Source organism: Pan paniscus, chromosome X, assembly GCF_029289425.2.
Source record: "Pan paniscus chromosome X, NHGRI_mPanPan1-v2.0_pri, whole genome shotgun sequence".
Taxonomy (NCBI): domain Eukaryota; kingdom Metazoa; phylum Chordata; class Mammalia; order Primates; family Hominidae; genus Pan; species Pan paniscus.
Genome location: NC_073272.2, coordinates 106,119,437 through 106,141,277, shown reverse-complemented (window position 1 = coordinate 106,141,277; position 21,841 = coordinate 106,119,437). Strand labels below are relative to the sequence as shown.

General features: G+C 34.0%; 1 protein-coding gene across 2 annotated transcripts in view; it reads right to left on the bottom strand.

Moving 5' to 3' along the window:
• The window catches only part of RADX (RPA1 related single stranded DNA binding protein, X-linked), a 67,326-nt gene that overhangs the window by 23,577 nt on the left and 21,908 nt on the right, over nucleotides 1–21,841 (bottom strand). The window contains exons 7-11 of one of the 2 annotated variants that reach the window (XM_003819663.4): nucleotides 18,941–19,045; nucleotides 17,665–17,829; nucleotides 16,210–16,370; nucleotides 15,172–15,341; nucleotides 7,504–7,577 (exon numbers count right to left, since the gene is read on the bottom strand). In XM_003819663.4, coding sequence (XP_003819711.1) covers nucleotides 7,504–7,577; nucleotides 15,172–15,341; nucleotides 16,210–16,370; nucleotides 17,665–17,829; nucleotides 18,941–19,045 — 675 coding nt within the window. The remainder of the gene's footprint in view (nucleotides 1–7,503; nucleotides 7,578–15,171; nucleotides 15,342–16,209; nucleotides 16,371–17,664; nucleotides 17,830–18,940; nucleotides 19,046–21,841) is intronic. The other variant, XM_063601895.1, reaches the window with a different exon arrangement.

Sequence of the window (21,841 nt, the reverse complement as noted above, 5' to 3'; positions counted from 1 at the left end):
AACTAGAAATATCATTTGACCCAGCCATCCCATTTCTAGGTATATACCCAAAGGATTATAAATCATGCTGCTATAAAGACACATGCACACGTATGTTTACTGTGGCAGTATTCACAATAGCAAAGACTTGGAACCAACCCAAATGTCCATCAATGATAGACTGGATTAAGAAAATGTGGCACATATACACCATGGAATACTATGTAGCCATAAAAAAGGATGAGTTCATGTCCTTTTTAAGGACATGGATGAAGCTGGAAACCATCATTCTGAGCAAACTATCCCAAGGGCAGAAAACCAAACACCACATGTTCTCACTCATAGGTGGGAATTGAACATGAGAACACTTGGACACAGGGTAGGGAACATCAAGCACTGGGGCCTGTCATGGGGTGGGCGGTGGGGGGAGGGATAGCATTAGGAGATATACCTAATGTAAATGACGAGTTAATGGGTGCAGCACACTAACATGGCACATGTATACATATGTAACAAACCTGCACGTTGTGCACATGTACCCTAGAACTTAAAGTATAATAAAAAAAGAAAACCTGAAAAAAATAAAGCTAATAACAACTTAAAAAAAAAAAGAAAAAGAAACTGCCACAGCCATCAGCATAAGGCAAGACCCTCCGCCAGCAAAAAGACTATGACTCACTTAAGGCTCAGATGATGGTTAGCATTTATTAGCAATACAGTATTTTTAAATTCAAGTATGTACATTTTTGGATATAATGATATTGCATACTTATTAGAATGTAAACATAACTTTTATATGTACTGAAAAACCTAAAAATTTGTGTTATTTGCTCTACTGCAGTTTTCACTTTATTCTAATGGTTTGGCACCAAACCCACAATATCTCTGAGGTATGCCTGCAATTAACCATGGAAGGACTTAAATTTGCTACTTTTCTATTGTTTCTCTTTGACTCATCTATTCCTTAGATCAATTTTCTCTTTTCCTGCCTTCTCTTGGATTGAATGCTTTAAAAAATAATCCCTTTATAGATTCTGGATATTAGCCTTTTGTCAGATGGATACATTGCAAAAATTTTCTCCCATTCTGTAGGTTGCCTGTTCACTCTGATGATAGTTTCTTTTGCTGTGCAGAAGCTCTTTAGTTTAATTAGATCCCATTTGTCAATTTTGGCTTTTGTTGCCATTGCTTTTGGTGTTTTATTCCTAAGTCTTTGCCCATGCCTATGTCCTGAGTGATATTGCCTAGGTTTTTTTCTAGGGTTTTTATGGATTTAGGTCTTACGTTTAAGTCTAATCCATCTTGAGTTAATTTTTGTATAAGGTGTAAGGAAGGGGTCCAGTTTAAGTTTTCTGCACATGGCTAGCCAGTTTTCCCAACACCATTTATTAAATAGGGAATCCTTTCCCCATTGCTTGTTTTTGTCAGGTTTGTCAAAGATCAGATGGTTGTAGATGTGTGGTGTTATTTCTGAGGCCTCTGTTCTGTTCCACTGGTCACTTAAACAAATTTACAAGAAAAAAATAAACAACCCCATCAAGAAGTGGGTGAAGGATATGAACAGACACTTCTCAAAAGAAGATATTTATGCAGCCAAAAAACATATGAAAAAAAATCTCATCATCACTAGTCATTAGAGAAATGCAAATCAAAACCATAATGAGATACCATCTCATGCCAGTTAGAATGGTGATCATTATAAAGTCAGGAAACAACAGATGCTGGAGAGGATGTGGAGAAATAGGAATGCTTTTACACTGTTGGTGGGAGTGTAAATTAGTTCAACCATTGTGGAAGACAGTTTGGTGATTCCTCAAGGATCTAGAACCAGAAATACCATTTGACCCAGCAATCCCATTACTGGGTATATACTCAAAGGATTATAAATTATTCTACTATAAAGACACATGCACACTTATGTTTATTGAGGCACTGTTCACAATAGCAAAGACTTGGAACCATTCCAAATGTCCAACAATGATAGACTGGATAAAGAAAATGTGGCACATATACACCATGGAATACTATGCAGCCATAAAAAAGGATGAGTTCATGTCCTTTTCAGGGACATGGATGAAGCTGGAAACCATCATTCTCAGTAAACTAACACAAGAACAGAAAACCAAACACTGCATGTTCTCACTAACAAGTGGGAGTTGAACAATGAGAACACATGGACACAGGGAGGAGAACATCACACACTGGGGCCTGTCGGCATGTTGGGGGCTAGGGGAGGGATAGTATTAGGAGAAATACCTAATGTAGACGATGGGTTGATGGGTGCAGCAAACCATCATGGCACATATATACCTATGTAACAAACCTGCACGTTCTGCAAATGTATCCTAGAACTTAAAAGTATAATAAAATAAAATAAAATAAAATAAAATAAAATAAAAAATAATCCCATTAAGCCCTGCTATTGATTAGCTACACTTTTTTTTTAGTGTTTTCTCCAAGGTCTACAATATACAACATTAACTTACTACAATCTACCTTCAAATGATGCTATGCATCTTCATGCATGTAGTGTAAGAATTTTAGAACAGTGTATTTCCATATCCCCTCCAGTCATCATGCTATTTTTTCATAACACTTTACTTCTATATAAACTATAAACTCCACAATATATTTTTATTATTTCTGATCTAAAAGAGAAATGAGAAAATATATTTTATTTTACCCACCTATTTACTAATTCTAGTGCTTTATCTTCCTTTACTTAGATAAAAATTTCTATCAGGTGCTATACATTTTCCGCCTGAAGAACTTCCTTTAATATTTTTCATTGTGTAGGTCTCGTGGTGATGAATTCTCTCAGCTTTTGCAGCTTTTGCAGCTTTTGTCTTTATTTTGCCTTTATTTTTAAAAGTTATAGTCACTGTGTATAGAATTCTAAGTTTACAGGTTTTTTTTTTTTTTTTTGACAGAATCTCACTCTGTCACCCAGGCTAGAGTGCAGTGGTGCAATTTTGGCTCACTGCAACCTCCGCCTCCTGAATTCAAGCGAATCTCCTGCCTCAGCCTCCCAAGTCACTGGTAATATAGGCATGCTCCGTGATTACATGATTTCTTAAGAGACATCTGCTGTCATGCTTGTCTTTGATCCTTTGTGACTTATGTGTATTTTTTTCTTTTCTCTTTTGCTTCTTTTAAGATATCGTTTATCCTGGTTTTCAGTGGCGTGTGTGTGTGTGTGTGTGTGTGCATTTAATGATGTTTTTGTCTCCTTGTTCTATTATTTTAAGAGGAGTGCACCATGACTGTTATGTGCACCAACTGCTCTTAAAATCCACCAGGTTATTTACCTTTTTAAGATTATATTATATGTTATACACATTCATGATTGTTACTGTATTCTTAGTGGAATGTCCATTTATCATCCTATATATTCTATATCGTCCCTATTTATCTTTACTTACAGTTTTTACCTTAAATTCTATTTACTTCATATGAATATTGCTATACCACTTTTCTCTTGGTTAGTATATATCAGGTATATATTTTGCCATTCCTTTATTTTCAACTTTTTATATAATTTTGCTTAAGTATGTCTCTCTCTTAAAAAAAATTTCTTTTGAGATTGGTTCTCACTATGTTGCCCAGGCTGAAGTGCAGTGGCTATTCACAGACACAATCATAGCACACTACAGTCTCAAACTCCTGGGCTCAAGTGATCCTCCTGCCTCAGCTTCCTGAGTAGCTAGGACTATAGGTGCATGCCACTGCACCAGGCTTAAGTGTGTCCCTTATATGTAGGATGTAACTGGATTAATTTTTAAGATTGAAATACGAAAGTTTAATATGTTTACATTTATTGAAATTGTTGATAATTCAGAATTATCTCAGCTATATCATTTTGTGTTTTATCTTAAAAAAAAAAGAGAGAGAGAGATGGAGTCCCATTATGTTGCCCAGACTAGTCTTGAACTCCTGGCCTCAAGTAATCTTCCTGTCTCAGACTCCCCAAGTGCAGGAATCACAGACATAAGCCACCATGCCCAGCCCATGTTTTATTTTAATCATGCTTTTTCTTTGCTTTTTCCCCCTTTTTTCTACCTTTACTGCCCTGAAAAATTTTTCATAATTCCTCCCCTTTTTTTCTGTGCTGCTTCAGAAGTTACACATTCTATCCTATTCTTTCAGCTTGATCTTAAATTTTTAACTCACAAGTTTAAATTTACAAAGCCTGCAGTATATAAATCTCTATTTTCCATAAAGATACAATGATCTTAGAATGCTTTAATTCTCATCTTTCCATCCATTTCACCTTAAATAGTATTTTCATTCGACTTTGTTTCAAATCCCATGAAATAATTTGTTACCATAGTTATTAATTTCTACTGCATATATTTATTTATATTTACCAATATTTTACTAACTTCTTTGCTTACCATTGCTTCTTACATTCTGATATTTCCTTTTGGTTTGATTTTCCATCTCTCAGAATTCTTTAGTAATTCTTTCATTGAGACTCTACAAGTAATAACTCTTTTAGTCTCTGACTATCTGAAAATATCTTTATTTCACCGTCACTCTTGCTTGATTGTTTAGGTAGACATAAAATTCCAGGTTAGGAATTATCTCAACACTTTGAAGATATTTCACTGTCTAAAGCATTATTGTTTTTGGGAAATTTTTCCGTCTAATTTTGTTTTCTTTGTTGATAAATCTGTCTTTTTTTTTATCTCTGGTAGTTTTAAGGATGTTTATCTTTGATGCTCTGCAGGTTCACTATCATGGTCTGTATGATTTATCACATATCATATGTCTAGATACAGTTTATTTTTATTCTACTCAGAATTCACTGTGATCCTTCAATTTAATAATTCATTTTTATATATATACAATTTTGAAAAAATACCCTCTTCAAATACTGCTTCTTCCTAACTATCTCTGTTCTGTCCTCCTGAACCTTTATTAGATATAAATTGGACTTTCTCATCCTATCCACTATGTCTCTCAACTTGTATTTTACCTTTCTAAACTCTTTACCACTCTCTGGTGTGATTTCATCAGTATCTCCAAATACACTAAATTATTTCTTCATCTGCATTTATCTATTATTCTACTCATCCTCTACCGATAAGTGTGTGTGTGGATACCTTTTTCACATATGTCAGTTCTTCATATTTTTCTGTTTCCAACCTACTGACTTTTATTTATTCCTTTAACTTTTTAAACATGTTTATTTTAGAGCTGGATGTGATGGCTCACACCTGTAATCCCAGCACTTTGGAAGGCTGAGGCTGGAGGATCACGTGAGGCCAGGAGTTTGAGATCAACCTGGGAAACATAGTGAGACACTATCTCTATAAAAAATTATAAAAATAATAAACATACGTTTCAAAGCCTCTTTCTGATTGGCCTAGTATTTCTAGTTCCTGGGGTATAAATTCATCCATGTGTTACATCTGATCACATTGCTTTTCAGTAGTAGCTCATTTCCTTTGGAAGTTTGTAATTTTTCACCATGAATCCATTTTCTGTAGATATTGTTTTCCAAGGGAATCCCAAGCACCCTAGGTTACAAGAAACCTCCCTTTTAGGAAGTTTCACAACTGCCTTTGTCTAGACCTTAGGGTCTTGATTTCACTGATTTTGGACCAGATATTAGTGTTAACTCCTTAGTTCAGTAGCCTCACCATTTTAATCATGTGAACTGCAACCATACTTCCATGCTGCACAGGTCTGGGATTCCACTTTCTCTCAGATGACTTTTTCTTACCCATTGCCCAGGAGATACAGGAAGCTCTTTGATATCTCTCCACATTCATGGTCACAATTTTTCTGCCCTTCTGCAAACTTCCAACTTTACATTAGTTTTACTTCTTCACAAGTAGGAGGCCTGTGGTCTGGACTCTCCTTCCCATGTGGTTATTATACCTCAGCCCATGAAAATTAAGGTCTCTATCTAGTTCTGAGATGTCTATGAACACTTTCAGTTTTGGTTCCTACTCACTAGTAAATTTAAATTCCTTTTTTGTTTCTGGCACCTGGTGATTTTTCATTCTTGTTTAGAGCTTGATTAGATACTTATATTATAATGTTTTTCTTTTGTGGGTTTTCAATCAGCCAGATTTACCATAAGGCAATCCCTCCTTTTGCTACTGGTCTGTCAGGCTATTCTTGGATTTATTTCTTTCTGCAACCTAAGACTCAATCCATTCTATCTTTCAATTTTAGTTAGCAAGTGAATGATTAACTTACATCTGAACAAGAGCTTTCTCCAAAACAGCATGGAATAGGAAGGAAAAGTTGAAATTAATTTCAAATAACCACTTCCTGTGAGATAAACAAAATGTGTCCATAAAGCTCAGCACAGTGCCTGACACATAAATGCTCAATAAATGGCTGGTACTACTATTATATAATTGTGAGAAGTACCATATTATCTTCTGTAGGTAAAAGAGATGGGATAATCTTAGCAGATGCTAATATAGAAATCTGTATGAAGTTTAATCACCAAGCTGACAAGCTGAAGAATAGAATTTAATTGCTTTCTTGGATATTAAACAGAGAATCACAAAACCTGGGAACAATTATGGTTTTCTCCTTCATTTTTAGAATTTAGAGTCCAGGCAAGATCCATTGCCTGAGGAACATTTTTTTAATTCAAATTATGCTTAGCTGGGAAAAATAATCTTTTTCTCCATAAGTACGCAAATTACATTTTTTACTGAAATCATCTAAAGTGCTCATTGAAACTTTTGGACAAAGTATTCAGCCTCATAGAGAATAATCAGTCTAGAATATGACAGGAGAAATGAATAAAAATCTATTATTAACTAACCCACATAAATCTAATAGGTAAGGACAGATGTTTCTAAAAAGATTTAAAATGTTTAGAATGGACTTGTTCACAATGCTCCAATTTTATATCATGTAACAATCAACAAAAGTCATATTTAAATACTTTGGAAAGGTTCGTTGAGACATCAAATTTAACAAGGTAGTATTCAATAAAATGACAGTATCACTTTTGTCTAGGTGGAGGATGAAAACAAAATAACACCAAAAGCAAAGCAAGGAAATAAAGTGCTAAAAAGTCTAATCCAGAGAGATGATACCTGATAAGATCTGACTTAAACCAAACTACTCTACGGACACCCCACCAGAAAAAATTGTATTATGAAATCACTTCAGAAATGAGGCCAAAGTTCAAATCAGCCAACCCAATAGCAAAGAAAGAAGATACAATTTACTTTTAAGAGCTATCCATATTTGTTGTCAATTAAAAATTAAACTTCCTACTTATTCTTCTATTAAAAATAGTACATTTGAAGAGATATACTATTACTAATGAAACAAACTGGTAAGTATAAGTTTGTTTAAAATTACTTTCACTTTTGGGATGATACCAAATTGATCAGTACACTTTTGACAGTGACCTAAGCTAATATTACTATATGCAAAGTATACATTCTAAGCATGTATTACTTGTGCTTAGTAATTAAATAGTAATCTTCATAGAATAATGTTTCATAAAGTTTTCATAAATAATAATAACAAATAGTAACATACGGTTGAAGATGCTTGGCATGCCTGGTTTAATTCCCTTTGTTTGTACAGAAGCTCCTGGTTGAGGTACAGCAACTCTATAAAGGATAAGAAGAGTATAACCAATCCTTATAAAAAGAGTCTCAAATGAAAAACAAATCAACTGGTTCTATTCAGAATTTATTTTAATTCAATAAATTTAGAAAATATACAGGTTAAGTTTGTTGAATAATACATTAACATACACTAATAATTATGAAAAATATACATATATAAAACAACTCAAATACTGCAATAGATTTAAATTGTAAAGATTATTCCATAAAAGGGAGCATTAATTTTATTAAATATTAACTGAAGATAATATTTTTATTCTTTATGACAGAAATTTAAAATTTAGTGCATGCAGAGCAAACGAAATAATCAAAGTGAAGAGACAACCCACAGAATGGGAGAAAATATTTGCAAACTACTCATCTGACAAGGGATTAATAACCAGAATACACAAGGAGCTCAAATAAAACTGTAAAGGAAAAAAGCTAATAATTTGATGAAAAATGGGGAAAAGATTGGACATTTTTATGAGAAATGACATTTCTGTAACAGACATTTCTCAAAAAAAGACATATAAATGGCAAACAGGTATATGAAAAGGTGCTCAACATCACTGATCATCAGAGAAACCCAAATCAAAACTACAATGAGATATCATCTCACCCCAGTAAAAGTGGCTTAAATCCAAAAGACAGGCAAATAACAAATGCTGACAAGAATATGGAGAATGGGAAAACTCTGTATAATGTTGGTAGGAATGTAAATTAGTATATCCACTATGAAGACAGTTTGGAGGTTTCTACAAAAATTAAAAATTGAGCTACCATATAATCGAGCATCCCCCCTGCTTGGTATATACCCAAAAGAAAGAAAATCAGTATATCAAAGAGATAGCTGCACTTCCATGTTTGTTGCAGAAGCTTTTACAATAGCTAATATTTGGAAGCAACCTAAGAGTCCATCAACAGATGAATAGATAAAGAAAATGTGGTACATATACACAATGGAGCACTATTCAGGCATAAAATGATTAAGATCCTGTCATTTGCAATGACATGGATAGAACTGGAGATCATTGTGTTAAGTGGAAATAAGATAGGCAATAAAAGATAAACATTGCATGTTCTCACTTATTTGTGGGAGCTAAAAATTAAAACAACTGAACACATGGAGATAGAGAGTAGAAGAAGAATGGTTACCAGAGGCTGGGAAGGGGAGTAGGGGAGTTTGGGAGAGGTATGGATGGTTAATGGGTACAAAAATATAGAAAGAATGAATAAGACCTACTATTTGATAGCACAACAGGGTGACTATAGTCCATAATAACTTCACTGTACATTTTAAAATAACTAAAAGACTGTGTAATTTAATTGTTTGTAACACAAAGGATAAATGCTTGAGGGGATGGATACCCCATTCTCCATGATGTGATTATTATGCATTGTATGCCTGCATCAAAACATTTCATGAATGCACCTAACATATACTTACAAAAATTAAAAATAAATAAGTAAAAATGAAATAAGTGCAATGGCCTAGTTTTTACGTTTTCTTTGTTCAAAAATTATGGGAAACAATCTGGCCTGCCTTTCCAATTTCATTTCATAGTTTCTTATTAGTCCCATGGTGCTTTAAACCTTCACCCTTTTCTTTCTGCCTGGAACAATCCTATGTCCCCTTTCATTTGCCTGGTTAACTCTTACTCATCCTTCAGGATTTAGCTCCAGCATAATTTCCTACAAGAAGCTTCCCTTGATCTCTTGCCAAGGCTAACTGCCCCTTGTATATGCTATTACAGTACTGTGAATAAACTTCTATCATGGCATTCACCATATCATATTGAAATTACAGGTTTAAAAGTCTGTCTCTTCCACAAGACTTAGCTCTCTATGAAAGTATTAACTCATCTTTATCAGTTACATCTGCTATGACCCTATTTCCAAATAAGGTCATATTCAGAAGTCCTGAGGGTTAGGACTTCATCGTATGAATTTCGTGGGGACACAATTCAACCCATAAGTCTGCCCTCTGGTCCCACAAAATTCCTGTCCTTCTCATATGCAAAATAGGTTCACCCCATCACAACAGCCCCAAAAGTCTTATCCCATAGCGGCAAAATCCATTGATCTGTTGCTTATAAGAAACATACTTTACCTATAAAGATACATGTAAACTGAAAATAAAAGGATGGTAAAAGGTATTCCATGTCAATGGAAACCAAAAAACCGTAGGAGTAGCTATCTTTATATCAGACAATATCGATTTTGAGACAAAAATAATAAGGAGTAGCTATCTTTATATCAGACAAAATCGATTTTGAGACAAAAACAATAAGAAGAGACAAAGAAGATCACTATATAATGATAAAGGAGTCAATCCAGCAAGACAATATAACAATTTTAAATATGTATGCACCCAACACTGGAGCACCCAGATATATAAACCAATTATTATTAGAGCTAAAGAGACAGATAGGCCGCAATACAATAATAGCTAGAGACTTCAACACCCCACTTTCAGCACTGGACAAATCTTCTAGACAGAAAATCAACAAAGAAATATTGGACTTAATCTGCACTGTAGATCAAATGGATCTAATTAATAGATATTTACAGAACATGTAATCCAACAGCTGCAGAATACACATTCTTTTCCCCAGCACATGGATCATTCTCAAGGATAGATCATATGTTAGGTCACAAAACAAGTCTTAAAACATTCAAATAAACAAATAATATCTAGCACCTTTTCTGTCCACAATGGAGTAAAACTAGAAATTAGTAACAAGAATGATTTTGGAAACTATACAAATACATAGAAATTAAACAGCATGTTCTTCAATTACCAATGTGTCAATGAAGAAATTAAGAAGAAAATTGAAAAATTGCTCGAAACAAATGAAAATAGAAACAAAACATAACAAAACCTAAGGGATACAGCAAAAGCAGTAGTAAGAGGGACATTTACAGCTATAAGTGCCTCCAACAAAAAAGAAGAAAAACTTCAAATAAGCAACCTAATGATGCATCTTAAAGAATTAGAAAGGCAAGAGCAAAACAAACCCAAAGTAGTGGAAGAAAACAAGATCAGAGCATAAATAAATAAAATTCAAATGAGAAAATCAATACAAAAGATCAATGAAGCAAAAAGCTGCTTTCTTGAAAAGTAAAACAAAACTTACATTTAGCCAGACCATGAAAAAAAGAGAGAAGATCCAAATAAATTAAATTAGAAATGAAAAAGGAGCTTTTACAACTGATACTGCAGAAATTCAAAGGTTCATTAGTGGCTACTATGTACAACCATATGACAATAAAATGGAAAATGTAGAAGAAATGAACAAATTCGTAGATACATACAACCTACCAAGATTGAACCAGGAAGAAATCCAAAACCTGAACAGACCAATAACAAGTAATGAGATGGAAGTTGTAACAAAAAGTCTCCCAGTAAAGAAAAGCCTGGGATCCAATGGCTACACTGATGAATTCTACCAAACATTTCAAGAAGAGCTAAGATCAATCCTACTCAAACTATTCAAAAAAATGGAGGAGGAAGGAATACTTCCAAACCCATTCTGCAAGGCCAGTATTACCCTTATAACAAAACCAGACAAAGACACATCCATAAAAGAAAACTACAGGTCAATATCTCTGAAGAATTTTGATACAAAAATCCTCAACAAAATACTAGCAAACCAAATTCAACAATATATTAGAATGATCTCTCATCATGACCAAGGGAGATTTATCCCTGGGATGCCAAGATGGTTCAACATATGCAAATCAATGTGATATACCATATCAACAGAATAAAGGATCAAAACCATACAATCATTTCAATTGATGTTGAAAAAACATTTGATAAAATTCAATATCCCTTCATGATAAAAACCCTCAAAAAGCTGTGGATAGAAGGAACGTACTTCAGCATAATAAAAACCATATATGAAAGACCCACAACTAGTATCATACTTAATGGGGAAAAACTGAAAGCCTTTCCTCAGATCTGGAAGACAACAAGGATGCACACTTTCACCCCTGTTATTCAGCATAGTACTGGAAGTCCTAGCTAAAGCAATCAGACAAGAGAAAGAAATAAAGGGCATCCAACTTGGAAAGGAAGAAGTCAAATAATCCTTGTTTGCAGAGGATATGATTTTATATTTGGAAAAACTTAAAGACTCCACAAGAAAACTATTAGAACTCGTAAACTCACTAAAGTTGCAGGATACAAAATCAACATACAAAAATCAGTAGCACTTCTCTATGCCAAAAGTGAAAAATGTGAAAAAGAAATAAAAAAGTAATCCCATTTACGACAGCCACACATAAAATTAAATACCTAGAAATGAACATAACCAAACAAGTGAAAGATGTCTATAATGAAAGCTATAAAACACTGATGAAAGAAATTGAAGAGGACATTCAAAAATGGAAAAATACTGTATGATCATGTATTGGAAGAATCAATTTATTACAATGTCTATACTGCCCAAAGCAATCTACATATTCAATGCAATCCCTGCCAAAATACCAATGACATTCTTCACAGAAACAGAAAAAACAATCCTAAAATTTAGATGGACCCACAAAAGACCCAGAATAGCCAAAGCTATCCTAATCAACATATGCAAATCAATGTGATATATCATATCAACAGATTAAAGGATCAAAACCATACGATCATTTCAATTGATCAACACACAAATCCACACACCTAAAGTGAACTCATTTTTAACAAAGGTGCCAAGAACATACACTGGGGTAAAGACAGTCTTTCCAATAAATGGTGCGGGGAAAACTGGATATCCATATTCAGAAGAATGAAACTATACCCCTATCTCTTGCCATATACAAAAATCAACTCAAAATGGATTAAAGACCTAAATCTAACACATCGAGATATGAAACTACTACAAGAAAACATTGGGCAAAATCTACAGGACATTCGTCTGGGCAAAAATTTCTTGAGTAATACCCCACAAGAACAGGCAACCAAAGCAAAAATGGACAAATAGATTGACATCAAGGTGAAAAGCTTCTGCACAGCAAAGGAAACAATCAACAAAGTGAAGAGACAACCCACAGAATGGGAGGAAATACTTGCAAACTACCCATCTGACAAGCGATTAATAACCAGAATATATAAGGAGCTCAAACAACTTATAGGAATAAATCTAATAATGCAATAAAAAACGGGCAAAAGATTTGAATAGACGTTTCTCAAAAGAAGGTATACAAATGGCAAACAGGCACATGAAAAGGTGCTCAACATCACTGATCATCAGAGAAATGCAAATCAAAACCATACAATCGTTTCATTAGATGCTGAAAAAAATTTGATAAAATTCAACATCCCTTCATGAAAAAAACCCTCAAAAAGCCGTGGATAGATACCATTTTACCTCAGTTAAAACGGCTTAAATCCAAAATACAGGCAATAACAAATGCTGGTGATGATGTGGAGAAAAGGAACTCTGTACGTTGTTGGTGGGAATGTAAATTAGTACAACCACTATGGAGAACAGTTTGGAGGTTCCTCAAAGAAACTGAAAATTGAAATACAATGTGATCCAGCAATTCCACTGCTGGGTATACACCCAGGAGAAAGGAAATCAGTATACCAAAGAGATATCTGCACTCCTATGTTGCTGCAGCACTGTTTATAATAGCTAAGATTTGGAAGCAACCTACATGTCCATCAACAGATGAGTGGATAAAGAAAATGTGATACATATACCCAATGGAGTACTATTTAGCCATAAAAATGAGATCCAGTGATTTGCAACAACATGGATGGAACTGGAGATCATTATGTTAAGTGAAATAAGCCAAGCATAGAAAGATAAACATTCCGTGTTCTCACCTATTTGTGGGATCTAAAAATCAAACAAGTGAACTCATAAAGGTAGAGTTTAGAAGGACGGTTACCAGAAGCTGGGAAGGGTAGCAGGGGGGTGCGGGGAAGTGAAGACGTTTAACGGGTACAAATAAATAGCTAGAAAGAATGAATAAGACCTACAACTTGATAGCATATCAGAGTGACTATAGTCCATAATAACTTAATTGTACATTTAAATGTAACTAAAAGAGTGTAATTTGATTGTAATACAAAGGATAAATGCTTGATGGGATGGATACCCCATTCTCCATGACATTCTTATTTCACATTGTATGCTTGTATCAAAACATCTCATGTACCCCCATAAATATATATATACCTACTAAATGTACCCACAAAAATTAAAAGTTAAACAATTTTAAAAAATAAATTAAAAATTTTACCTATTACTTATTCACAACCAAAAACTGCTGTGCACCTGGGCACACTCTAAAAGATTGGAATTTTTAAAATCTTAAAATCTAAAGTGATTCTGCACTCTGCTTTATGAGTGTTTGGGCTTTCCTGACACTTTAAAGAAACCAAAACTTCCAATCATGTACAATTCATAATGTATGAATGTTTTGTAGTAAAGACCCATGCTTAAACAACTGGTAAGCAAATGTAAGCTATAATGTTCTTGTTGTTCAAGAAAATGGAAGAATGACCTTGGGAGTGAGACTACCTCCTTGGTTTCAGAGGACAAGGGCTCCCTTTTCAATTCCAGAGGGTGGGTTCATTTCCTTGGTTCCAGAGTGTGGGGCCATCACCCAGGATTGTAGAAGTGGGGATGCTACCCCAGTGAGCCCAGAGGACATAAGACTGTGGCGAAGAGAATAATTCTGAAGCCTTAAAATCTAATGCAATTTATTTGCCTTGCTAGGTTTTGGAGTTGCTTGTGATCCATGATCCCCCTTTTCTTTCCAATTTCTCTCTTTCAGAATGGGAGTGTCTATCCTATACCTATCTCATCACTGTATTCTGGACAGATAACTTGTTTGATTTTATAGGTATACAGATGCAGAAGAATTTTGCCCCAGGATAAATCACCATGATCATGGATGGATGAATTACATCCATATGAGATTTAGATGAGATTTTGGATTAGAATTGATGCTGCTATGGGATAAGACTTTTGGGGATGTTGTGATGAGGTGAACCTATTTTGCATATGAGAAGGACAGGAATTTTGTGGGACCAGAGGGCAGACTTATGGGTTGAATTGTGTCCCCACAAAATTCATATGATGAAGTCCTAACCCTCAGGACTTCTGAATATGACCTTATTTGGAAATAGGGTCATAGCAGATGTTACTGATAAAGATGACGTCATACTGGATTAGGGTGGTCCCCTAATCCAATATGAGTGGTATCCTTATGAAAAAGGTGAAATTTGGACACAGACATTACACAGAGAGAACTCCATGTGAATATGAAGGCAGAGATTGGGGTGATGCTTCTACAAGTTAAGGAATGCCAAAGATTGCCAGCACACTAAGAGGCTAGGAGAGAGGCATTGAACAGATTCTCTCTCGCAGCCCTGAGGGAACCAATGCTGTTGACACCTTGATCTTGAACTCTATCGTCCAGAACTTTGAGACAACAAATTTCGGTGTTTAAGTCACTCAGTTGTGGTATTTTGTTATGGGGGCCCTAACAAATTAATACAGCTTCTACGATAATTGCTTATTTTACAGGGTAGAGATAAACCAAAAGAAAAAATATACTTTACATATACTTAATACAAATGACTTACGGATTAGCGTGTGGGCCTTGAAGAATTCTTATTTTATTGCTCAGACTTAAATTTGTAGATGTAGTTTGGAAATACTGAGAATTCACAGGCTCATCATCTTGATGCCGTTTACCATTTCTTTCTTGAATTTCTACTCTAGCTGCTTGAGAGGTCGAGGGTCTGTTAGCATTCTAAAACCAATAATTTAGAGAAAACACTTTATGCTAATTCACAATTATTAATCTCATAAAAGACTACAATTTTAGTGTATTCATTTTTCATAATCAACAGTTCTGGCAAAACTTCAATCATAACAGTGCTTTTATGAAAATGATTGAATCTAATCCATCTGCTATTAAAATATTTTTTAAAAGGAAGACAAACAAAAGTCCTTCTTATACTACTATCTGAAAAGCTGGATTAAACACTTATTTCCATATAAATAGTAGTAGTCCTGGACGTAGTGTTTAAAAAGATAAACTCATGGGAAAAACTAACTTGTTTGTCTTGATTGTGCCAATATTCCAGAACTGGCATCTTCTATAATACTAAACTATTTATTCTAGAAGAGTTATAGAACCTGGGTAAGACTACTATGCCAGATATAGAGAAAACTTCCCATGAAAGCTTTCCTGTAGTACTGGCCTGGACAAAAGGTAGGAAATTACTATAGTCATAGATACCACCTAGAAATTTAAAACACCCACAATAGCCTCAAATTACACAGAATGCAAAAACAGGATACCAAGTTTTGAGGGCCTTGGGAAATGTCAAGAGGCTATAATCATTATTGGCCTAGTCTGCCCCCAAATAAATGACACAAAAAGGAAACAAACAAAAAAGTAAAAATATTAGGTTGGTGCAAAAGGAATTGCGGTTTTTGCCATTACTTTTATAGGCAAAAACCACAATGCCTTTTGCACCAACCTAATGTTTTCTCTTAGGCTTACATTATTAAGAGTCAATACACGTGAGTTCTGAATAAAATGTAAAAGGTATCAATTGCAATCATAATCACAGTGCTTTCAGAGAAATACTATTAATTCTCTGGCACCATACCCGAAGTGTTTCTGATGCTGAGGCACTTTCAGTCGCACTGCTATGGGGGATATACTTTATAGCAGTAATTATCCCCTGAATTGCAATGCGCTTTTGTTCCCTATACTGCAAGTCTTCAATCTCCTTCCTGACTTCACTTATAGCTGTCAAGAGCGACTCAACTGCAAAAAAGTCCAAGAAAATTGTAAGTTTTAAAGAACTGAAATGATAAAAATAAGAATTAGATTTGCAATGTAATTTCACAATACAAAATTATAAACTTACTACATTAACTGTGAGACACTGTGTTTATTTCTGGCATCCTTTTATATAATTTTGTGAAATAGGCAAAATACTTTTATCAGTTAAATTTGAATACAGGCTTCCACTCTGTACCCCTCATTTGCAAAATACATTTTGCATATTAAATGCAATTTACATATTATATTTCAAACTATAAAGTGTTGCCTAGCCACTGCATAGAAAAACACATTTTAATTATTTCAAACACTATTACATATTGCTAGCATTATGATGTATAAGAGGATGCCAATATTTAGATGATGATAGGTCCGCATTTTAAAGTTTCTCTTTTTTTCCAAAACCATGCAATTATCTCATAGCTTTTTAAAAAAGAACATGCTTGTGCTAAACTTTTCAACTGTCATATATTAATTCTACTAAAAAGTATATTAATAGTAGGCTTCTCATCAGTACTTCAATTCCAAATTCAGCATCTCATTTATTTTGGCATCATTTCATATTTAAAGATAGCACTCAATTGTGTTAAACACAATATATATCATTCCACAAGAGTCGCATAATACAGTTGTCAGTCTCTGAATATCAAGTTACCCAGTGTCTCCTTTAGATATCTTTAGTCTTTCTGTATAACATCATAGCAATTGAGATCTACACCAAGGTCAGATGTGATCTCAATGACATTAAATAAAGATATTTATAGGCTGAACATCCCTTCTCTGAAATACATTGGACCAGAATATTTCAGATTTCTGATTTTCTTTATTTTGGAATATTTGTATTATACTTATCAGTTCAGCTTCCCTAATGCAAAATTCCAAAATCTGAACTGCTCCAATGAGTAGTTCTTTGAGTGTCACTTCAGTACTCAAGAAGTTTCAGGTTTTGGAACATTTCAGATTTCAGATTTTTGGATTAGGAATACTCAACCTATATCTCCAGTTGGTTATCATCTGTGTTTTCTCTTTTCTTCCAGTCTGATAAAAATCAAAGTATTAATCTTTAGACCACCATGCGAGATATAGGGAAAACTATATAGAAAATACGTGACATATATTTTTAGATCTGCATTAAGACAAAGCTATTATCGGTGAATGTTGCTCAACTTTAGATCACTCCCATAAAAGAAAAGAATAAAGATGACTAATTGAAATAGCATAAGCCATACATATAAAATATAAACATATTTAGAAGGACTGGCAATTACATTAGTACCTTTAATAGAACTACTATACTTGGAAAATGTCTCTGGCACTGGTGGATAGGGGTAATATCCACCAATAACCATATTCTTCTGTTCCCCGGAATCAGACTTTGTTCTAATCCATTGAATAAAGTTTTTTACCTTGGCATCATACGTATAGGGCTGGCCTCTATGACCTCCTCGCGGGAAGGGTAAATCATAAAAAATGAGAAATAAAAATGTCACTGTAACAATCTGTATGCAAATTTTTGTGTAAAAACAGTTTACTATTAAAACAATCCCTCTTTTATCACCAAGAAAAAAACAGTCAAGTTTACTTATTCACTATGTATAATTATCCAAAGACAGTAAATAAATCCTAAGAAGGAAATCAGACACACTGTGTATTAGAGTTTAAGTGGACTAAACTGTAGCTAGCTATAGGATGCTAGAAATCACAGGAAGAAGAAAAACTAATAATTTGAATTTTTCTAACCATCCAAATGGTTGACATCTTCTGAAATAACCGATTTTTAAACTACGAATTAACCTGAAATTATGGCATCATGTATGAATGAAACTTCCTATGAATATGGCTCAGCATTTAAATTTATGTTCTTAAAGCATACTTAAAAGTGCTATATTCACATCTGATAGTATTTATAAAATAAGATATGCATTGACAAAGATGTATGTTACACCTTTCCTAGGACTCTTCTTTTAACAAATTTCTTAATTACCAGCATGGTAACAATCTGGTAAACACCCCATTCCACACTATTTCCTCACTCTCTCATTTGGAAACGTTTTTCTTTAATGTTTTGATCCTATTATTGGAGGGAATAGGGAAAAACAATATACTTGCAGACAAGTAATGAGACCTCTCTTGTTATATAAATAAAACATAAGATCTTGGGGCTGCAATTTGACACTCAGTTTTGTTTTCATTTAGAATTTTAAAATATTGTTAACAGAATCCATATTATGATACCAGGCCTAACCAGGTCTTCAATCTATCAAGCAATTTATGATTATCTACATTCTATGCCAAGCAGGAATTAAAGTTGACTGAAGGATATAAATGCAATTTTCCACTGAGTCACAAAATCATTGCCTCATTCGTAAGTAATCCATAAGCAACGTATTTCACAGGCCAAAAATTCTTTGCTAAAACACTCATAGTAATAAAGGAAGTCAAAATAAAGCTATCATGTAGTTGAATGTTATTATATAAAAGTTAATATGTACTGAAGGATTCTAGGGAAGAGAAAATATATTTCTAATAATATACACAAAGAAATTACTCACCAGTAATAAACACTCCACTCTCATTTGTAGTGGTGAGGTAAAGCAGCTTAGGTACTTGATTGTCATTTCTGACAACTTTCAACTGTGTACACACAAAATATGCCACTAGAGAACAAAAACACTTATGAAATTACTTTTCCATTTCAAATAGGACATAACAAGATCAGGATCTAACACAATGCTTCTCAAACTTTAATGCACAAAGAAATCACATGGTACCAATGTTAAAATGCAAATTCAGATTCAGTAGGTCTAGGGTGGGGCCTGAGATTCTGCATTTCTAATAATCTCCTAGGCAATTATTAGTGCTGCCAGTCCTGGGACCACACTAGGAACAACAAGGGTTTAACACTACTCTGCTTTTTGCGAGAGGCCCCCTTTTTTAAAGAAAGTACAACAGCTGCAACTAACTAAAGTCATTTGTTTGTTGCACAGATAAAGAGTGCAAGTCATTTTAACTGGGCCCACACCTGAGTGTGAACAGTGATTTCCAACAGAGAAAAAAAAGCTTAGTTTCTCCATGATACTTTCACTGACTAACCCTAACTAACACTAAACTCTGAATTACTCTAACTCCTTCCACCAGATAGGGCTTATATATTATTGACTGGTATTTGCTTATGCAACTGTTTTTTATCTTTTATGTATTTATCTTAATTAGATTTTAAGGCCAATGGCAGGGCTTATATCATCTGTTTATTTTCTTTTCACCTTGCTAACTTTATAGACTAAAAAGAATATCTAAAAATGAGAGTATAATGTCTTCAGATTTCAACTACTTTCAACAACTATCAATTGTTTTTACCTAACAGGCTATCTAATTATTATAGTTTCATTAATCCAACAGTATTTTTTATTTTAACTCATTATATGTCAAAACACTTATGGTTTTACAAACTAGGAAATGAAGAAATAAATGTAAATTCTCATAATCACACAAAAGTAATTTCTCATTTGAGAATAAAAATTTCTCCAGAGCACAACTGTACATTCATTTGCTACATCTCATATTTACTAAGTTCTTTATTCTGTAGCAATGAAAATGAAGAAAATCTGTTCAAATGCTAAGAATTACCTTAATTTATATTAAGAATTATCTTAATTTTTCCATTATTTCAAAAACTACAAACATATGAATACTAATGGCTAAAGGTGTTGATACAGGAATATTAAAGAAACCTCTAAAATATGTTGTCAGTAGATCTCATGTTACGTGTTCTTACAACAATAAAATAAATTTAGAAAAAAATAAAGAAACCTCTAATTCTAAATTCATGGCCACTAAAAATCTGAGAGTCAGATCTAACACTTCCTAGCTATATGAAATCCAGGAAATTACTTAACCCCTCTGGAAGTTTGCTTTCTCACCTGAAAATTTATAACAACATCAACTCTTCAAAAGGTAATTGAGAGTACAAAATGAGATAATATCTATAAGCATCTGGTACATGGTAAACACACAACATTACTTCCCCTTAGTTCTTCACTTTTCTTATGAAAAAAAAAAGTCATACTACCAAAGAATTTTGGTATTATTCCTGAAGACTTTTGGCCATGCTCCCCTTCTTGGGCCTGAAGCCCCCTTAATACTCACCATTAATTTAATGATTTTTTCCTTCACTTTTGGTCAAAAGATAAAAACAAATTGTGACTGTTGTCAACCATTATACTAGAATAAATCTCACCAAGATCCGAATATACGTTTCTTAGAAGGATACATTTCACATTATCACAAGAAATACAATATGCGTGCTTGGCAAAGTTCCTGCGAGAAATCTTTATCCAAAATTCTTGTTAGCTTGTTGTTTAAAGTGGTTACAAACAAACAAAAAGGAAGTTGGCAATAAAACCCACCTAAATTGAGGCAATAGGATTATCACCAGAAGTCATCACTGCCAATTACTTATGCCCTAAAAGAAGTTATATCAGAGTTAATAGCCCACTCACCTTGGAAGTCCATGCCATGGTTTGGCCAAAACTCTCTTTCTGTTCCATCCCCCATAAATTGGGGTGAGGTTTGGTTCTATTCAGATATATTTTTAAAATTTAATCTCACAAGCCTAGGGTGGAATCTAACAAAGCAGAGGTGTATAATACTGTTTTGTATAGAGAATAAAGGGGCAGCAGAACAGCCCTATATATAGTGTCTAGGTCTCTTGGTGTTCTACAATGTCTATCTTATTGCTGGTTAAAAAAGTAATAATAATAGATATAGGCCAGGTGCAGTGGCTCACGCCTGTAAACCCAGCACTTTGGGAGGCTGAGGTGGGCAGATCACCTGAGGTTGAGTTCGAGACTAGCCTGCCCAACATGGTGAAACCCCGTCTCTACTGAAAATATAAAAATTAGCCAGGCATGGTGGTGTGCTCCTATAGTCCTAGCTACTCAGGAGGCTGAGGCAAGAGAATCATTTGAACCTGGGAGGTAGTGGTTGCAGTGAGTCAAGATCGTGCACTGCACTCTAGCCTGGGCGACAGAGTGAGACTCCATCTCAAATATATATATATGTATACAGATAGATAGATAGATAGATATATACAAACACACACACATATATGTAGTAAATATTGGGAGTTTCTTCAATGTTGGCCAAGCATTTAACACAGATAGCAATTAGTGTTTATTCATGTAATTATTTGGAAAAAAATAAAATGTCATCCCCTAACTACAATAGCTTTATATTCTAAATTTAAATAAGGAAATATTCATTGAAACTGCTGAAAAGTATTATACTTTTTTCCTTGTCATAATAGATCTGAAGACTAGCCTGTTATATGTAATATGTAATAGGACAAACCTAAAATAATTTCAAATAAATAAAACTAGTGGAAAAAATACTTTTATATCTGAATGAATCCAGGGGAGAAAGTCAATGCCAAAGTAAGCCAAAGTAAAATATTG